We start from the raw sequence: 6,123 nt of genomic DNA on the forward strand, positions 1-6,123 counted from the left end.
CCGCTAGCTGCCGTCTTCTAGCATACGGTAGTAGCTAGCTGTGCCTGTGGGCGGCCGACTGCGAGAGACCACGCGACGTGCCTCCATCCAGCAGGCGCACTGCATACACAAGGCTAGGTCCACGGCATGTGAAAACGTACATGGCGTGTATCTGGATTTCTGATACATACGGTCCCATGTACATGCGCATCGGTCAGAGATTCGTAGTGGCAGACAGAGACCTCTTCAAACCACAGTGGCTTGGGGAGACTTCGATGTTCCTAGTCAGGAGGAAGCTGTGATCAGGCGATGGGGATCCTTCCTAGCATAGGATTCCTTCGGCCATCCCATGTTCAAAGATGGGGATGGATGGACACCCAAGCCAACCCAACCCACCTGCTGGCTGCTACCAACTGGTGGATCTCCATTCCAAACCCTCCAATTTAGTACTACATGCATCAGCATCATTGCAGGTGACACAGGATTATGTTACAGCAAGGTTTCAGTATCCTAGGCTCAGCTTTCTAGTCCTAATGCTACCATCGATTGCTCAGTTTCCTACTGGTAAACCGGAGAATGGCTAAACAACATGGGAACTTCTTTTAAGTTAGGGCAACACTGAGCTGGTGTTGCCTTCCTTCCAGCACCTACACCTGGGGGGTCCTAACATAGCTTAAACTACCTGAACTACATTGCACGTTACAAAACTGGCAGCTACGTCTCCCTCCCTCCGCTATGACTCCCTCCCTCCCTCCCTCCGCTATGACTCCCTCCCTCCCTCCCTCCGCTATGACGCCGTCTCCTTGAAGCTCTTGGTGAGCCAGATGGCAGTCTCTCTCGGCGACGCCTTCTCGGGGCCGAACGGCTTCAGCAGGATGCCCAGCTCCTCGTACCGCTCCTGCTGCAGCAGCTGCGCGCTGAACTCCAGCAGGCCCTCCAGGGCCTCGGCGCGCTGCTGGTACGACGAGGTGTCGAACCGCTGCTGCCTCGAGTCGTTGGACCCCCCGCTCGACGCGGCGGTGGCGTTGCGCCCCGACGAGTCGCTCGCGTTGTCCCCGTCGCCCCTGTGCAGCACCTGCACCGTGTACTTGTCCTTCGTGATGGACCGGTTGATGAAGGGAGGCGTGGAGCATGAGCCGTCGTGGCCGGGCGCCGAGGACAGGTTCTTCTTCATGGGCGCCAGGGGGTCCTCGGATGAAGCTAGAGGGAATTCTGCGATCCTGTCGATCCGAGGCGCGTTGACGGACACGTCTGGGGAGTCCAGTTGGTCAAGGACGCTGGCGGCACGGCTGTTGGGTGCTCTGTATGTCGGCAGCGGGAGCGATGCTCTTCTTGCTGTCACAGCACTCTTGTTCAGAGGTGTTCTTGAGGTCAACTGTACAGGGAGGAGGGGGGAATAAGTTCAATGACTTAATGACTATGTGTTTTCTCCAACATATAAGAACAAAATAGGTAACATGGCCATGTAAATGCATACTCGTGATGCAACCAAAAAGAAACAACATAATTTAAATACTTGGTAAACAAATGCTTCATGATGGGGGACTTAATGCTAAGCTTGTGGGGACCATCTAACTGTGAGGACCACCAATGCTAAACTAGAACATAAGTGAATTAATACTAACATCAAAGCAGTACGGGCATGTGCATCTTGTAACTGAGAATCAAGGACGATTTTAAACAGACTGATAGCACATGTTTTCCAGTATTAACAAAAGCATGGACGTAGGACAAGCTCGTGAGAGTACCTCACTATGGTTTGTTCTGCTGTAAGAAGTTTTTGGAGGATCCAACCGATTTCTAGTAGTCAATGTCTTGGCTGGGGTACTCTTGGGCGTCCTTAGAATGCCTGTTGTCTTTGTTCTAATGGCTTTACTTGTAACCTCATCATCAATTTGACTGCTGTCAACAGATAGCTCTTTGACACTCTGGGTAGTTGTATATTCTTTGATGCTCCGTGTAGAGCTAATAGAGTTCCGCTCAGGAGAGGGTTTGCAGAATGTTACAGTCCTCTCATTTCCAAGCGAGTTTCTTCTTGCCACTCTTCTGGCGGAATCAGTTATATCACTAGGAAATGTCATCTTCTTAACTTTGTCTGTCAGAGCTTGATAGATTGGAGACATGTTGCGAGAGGGACTGGACTTCAACTGGACCTGAAGCACATAAGGCTGAAGGTGCACATGCTTTAGCAGTTCTGCAGCCTGCATATGCCAGTTATGCGAAATGTTTTTATTAGAGTAAAACAATCTACATAAGCATAAATAGTACATCAGTAAAAAAGAAGGCGCTGAGTAATTACGCTTGGTCGGTGTTCTGGACTTTTCCGTAGCATGCTCTTGATAAGTCCCCTACTGCATGAAGTAAAATATTTCAGAAACATGCTCCATTCAGGTAAGACAATGGACAAGGTGTAAACGGTGTAAACAGAAAGAGAGCATAACTCAATAACAAACTTACAAGGAACCAGAATATCTCGTGGGCAATGGTGATACTATCGACTTTGTGATCTTGCTAATAAGAGCTTGCATGTCCTGCCAGGAAATCATAGAGTCGTATGATTATTATGACAGAGATCGAACTATACATTTGTAATTACGGATATTTAAAATGACTAAGTGTCAGCATACACACAATGCAGTGAGTGTCTAGCAAGAGCAGTATGTTCATAAGAATTCGTAATTTACTAACAAAAACAGCATAAACATCTGAAACAAGGAAGATAATAATCTAACCTCATAAGCATATGGAGTGTTAAGTATAAAAGTACAAATTATGCTTTTAGCTTAAACATCAAACTGCACCAACATAAAACTAATTAAATAGAATCTCCAAAAAGATAGTACGCCAAGGACTTACAAAAGCTTTAAATGCAGGCCTGAGAGCAGTCATTTCATAAATGCAACATCCTGCAAAAGAACAATTCAAGTATTAGATCGGAAGCTTGTACTATCTAGGTGCAGAAACATAGTTTATGACACTGAAGTGATACACACCTAGAGACCAAATATCGGATTTAGTACCATATGGTATATCAGCAAGAAGTTCTGGGCACATATAACTTGGAGTCCCTACCACCTTTGTTTGAGAAATTACAGTAATAAGCAACACCATCAAATAAATGCAAGAAGACTCAAAAAGTTTCAAGTATACTTACAGATGAGGCAAGGTCATCTGATGTCAATATCTTTGCAAGGCCAAAGTCACCTGCATTTGTACAGATTCAGAATGAATATCACTGGGATTGCTGAATTCATACATAAAGTACCGTACTTTTCTTGAGCTTAAGTCACTTACCAAGGCGTATGCTTTGATCTCTGGCAATAAATATATTAGAGCACTGGAAAAAAATAAAGAATTTTCAGTTGGGGTTAATTATATGCCTCAGGACGTGGGGGAAATACCATGTACTGCAAATCAATCAAGCACTGCTACTGACCTTCACGTCTCGATGAAGAATGTGATTTGCATGTAGATAATCAAGAGCCATGAGAAGTTGCACGAGCCACTTGCAAAGTTTCTAGAAATGAAAAAAAAAACACTGAAGAGTGAATCCTTCGGTTGTAACACAGCAACTGAACACAAAAACGGAAACGAAGTCAAGAACTGCACCTCCTCAGAGAAATGGTTTCCATTGGCTCTTTTGATAACCTCAGCCCTGAACCAGTACAGGTTGCATTAGCTAGGAAGTAAATGTTTGTGAACGAACTATTTAACCTCCAACAGATACATACATGTCTCCTCCCTCACAGTAGCCAATAACAATGCAAACGTAGCAGCCCTGAAATTTTTTAAGCGAGTGAGATGCATGACAAGGAAAGGCTTTCACCCAATTATTTAACGCGGGACCATTTAAGACACTTTATTTGGGCCCTTTCCCTACCTTTTCCACCCATGAATCTTTGTACTCCACAATGAATGGATTCCGGACAGTCGCGATGAGCTGCATCTGCAAGAAAATTCCCACAAAACTCATGCCAGGTCAGTTCATGACTTGCTAATGTTGGCATGGCATCGGTCTTATAGGAGGGTATGGATACAGTGATTTGTCCAAGCAACTATTAGCTATTGGCACCGCTAATCATTCTGTACCAAGGAGAGTGACATCAAAGATCAAGCGTAGTGAAAAAGGGCATGGCATTTCATTCCTAGGAATCCTGCCTATGTACCAAATGTGGAAAAAGGTAAGTAACATGGATGAAGCTGAAGATGCTAACCTCCTGGTGGGCAGACCGGCGTGTGCGGTCGGTTTGCCGTGCGAGCCGTATCTTCTTGAGCACATACCTGCGAGATAGACTCGGTGCGGTAAAAATTACTGAACAAGAGCAGCTTAGCCCATATAGATGAAAAACAGAGCAAGTTAGCCTCACTTCTTCTTCTCGACCTTGTGCCTCACCAAAAGCGCAGAACCAAATGCTCCTTTTCCAATCTGCTCCAGCACCTCATACTGATCCATCCTCTTGGGGTCTGCAGGTCACACGCAGCAAGCTTGTTTCCTTTTCCTTCTACTTGCCCTGGATTGAAGAAGCACGGTTGAGGATTAGTGAAGCTGAACTAACAAGTTCGTCCAAGTACTGGTACTCCTTCCCCATAAGTCCAATGTCAGCACATGCCTAGCTCAAGAGTCAAGACTATTCTGAGGACGCAAGCAGCAGCAGCATCATCATCATCCATTAAAAACCATGGTTCCGGTACACTTGCAGTGAGGAAAAAAAACTACTCTGCGAGGAAAATAGAATGGAAAAGGTGTGGGTTCGAAAACGTGAGGCCACATGAAAGGAAAAGGGGAAATGCAAGAAAGGACAAGTGGCCTGAAATTACGGACGCCAAAGCGCTCGGTGACAAAACCTGCCGACAACCCCTGAAACCGCTTCTGAAAATCAAAGGGGGCTAGAGAAGAATGGGCTGAGAGCAGAGATGTCGGCCTCAGGAGTGGCATCGCGATTGAAGGGGGTGGGAGAAAAATCAAGCCCCAGGTCCTACCATCCTTCCGCTAAAAATATTCGAACAGCGGGAGTTGATTGACCGAGTCCGAAATACCAACTCCAATATGCAGCATCAACAAATGTTTCGGAAATGTATGATCTCCGAATCCAAGCAACACAAAATCTAAACTTTTTTCGAGGCGGACTTTTTTGGGGGGTCAGGAGCAGAGTCACCAACTCCAAGAAGACACAACTGAGCCACTCGAGCAACATTGCACTGACGGGCCAGAGGCATCTATCCCGCCATTCCGATTTCCAACCGATCGAGGAGCAAGAAACAAGAGCTGTGGAGCCTGAGCCAGGAGCTCCAGCCCACTTTGCAAGAGCTTGCTCACCTGAGCCACCAGAGGGATCCGGGACGAAGCGCTCCGTGGCCCGGAGCTCGGAGGGAGTCTCCGGCGGGGGAAGGCGTCACGCGCGCAGATCTCACGGCATTTGGTTCTAGACCAGACGCGGCGTCGGTGGCAGGCGGTGGGGAGCGCGCGAGTACGAGGCGAGAAAGGTGGGGGTTTTGGTTGGGTTTCAAACTCGCCGGGGGCTCCGTTTCCAATCCAATCCCGCTCTATATAGCCCAAAGGCAATGGGGGCAAGCGAGGAGGAAGGGAGAAGCCTCTCTAGGAGAGAGAAAAGGAGCTCGCTAGAGAAAGAGGGGGCAGGAACGGAGGGAGGATGCCGCGGCGCGATGGCTCTGAGTCTGAAGAAGAAGAGTGATCAGTGAGGAGAGAGACAGGGGTTTTGCGGGACCCACGTGATGTGGTCGAATCGGTCCTTTTTATTCTATCGTATTCTCTCAGTATCTCTCTTTTTTCTGTTTTTTTCTTTTGGATTTGCATCCGGGTTGATGTGACCAAAAAGAGGTCATGGTGTGTCTGAATCAGTGAATGAATATACTAACCAAGATAGTATGCTCTTGGAACGTTGTTGTGACGCAAATTGGATCACCCATCATTGGTTAAACCATAATAGTGACTACGTACTAGAAAAGTCACGGAAGATATCACATTTATATACTCCCTCAGTAACAAAATAAATTTCGTTTTAGAAAAATAGTAAATTTATATAATACTCACTCCGTTCATATATATATATATATATATATATATATATATATATATATATATATATATATATATATATATATATATATATATATATATATATA

The 6,123-nt window shown here is 46.1% G+C and overlaps 1 protein-coding gene across 2 annotated transcripts; it reads right to left on the reverse strand.

Moving 5' to 3' along the window:
• Positions 1-421: 421 nt before the first annotated feature.
• LOC103650480 (serine/threonine-protein kinase Nek2) lies at positions 422-5,707 on the reverse strand. Of its 2 annotated transcripts, none has more exons than XM_020550283.3 (15): positions 5,297-5,707; positions 4,347-4,490; positions 4,194-4,260; positions 3,860-3,925; positions 3,711-3,757; positions 3,589-3,634; positions 3,416-3,496; positions 3,274-3,316; positions 3,134-3,183; positions 2,973-3,054; positions 2,836-2,885; positions 2,437-2,510; positions 2,279-2,330; positions 1,728-2,180; positions 422-1,354 (listed from the first exon to the last, which is right to left on the reverse strand). In XM_020550283.3, the coding sequence occupies exons 2-15, from the start codon at positions 4,430-4,432 to the stop codon at positions 767-769; spliced, it is 1,785 nt and encodes a 594-aa protein (XP_020405872.1). In that variant the 5' UTR covers positions 4,433-4,490; positions 5,297-5,707; the 3' UTR covers positions 422-766. The 2 variants fall into 2 exon arrangements, with proteins under 2 accessions (XP_020405872.1, XP_020405873.1); XM_020550284.3 differs by lacking the exon at positions 5,297-5,707 and adding an exon at positions 4,590-4,992.
• Positions 5,708-6,123: the final 416 nt, after the last annotated feature.

This window comes from Zea mays, chromosome 3, assembly GCF_902167145.1.
Source record: "Zea mays cultivar B73 chromosome 3, Zm-B73-REFERENCE-NAM-5.0, whole genome shotgun sequence".
NCBI lineage: Eukaryota > Viridiplantae > Streptophyta > Magnoliopsida > Poales > Poaceae > Zea > Zea mays.

What these genes read in the sequence shown, in the direction of transcription:
- LOC103650480 (XM_020550283.3), bottom strand. Translation starts at nt 4,432, where the DNA reads ATGGATCAGTATGAGGTGCTGGAGCAGATTGGAAAAGGAGCATTTGGT. An exon ending in ACGAGATATTCTGGTTCCTT is followed by an intron (nt 2,331 to 2,436) that starts GTAAGTTTGTTA and finishes TACTTCATGCAG; the next exon opens with TAGGGGACTTATCAAGAGCA. An exon ending in GTCCAGAACACCGACCAAGC is followed by an intron (nt 2,181 to 2,278) that starts GTAATTACTCAG and finishes TGGCATATGCAG; the next exon opens with GCTGCAGAACTGCTAAAGCA.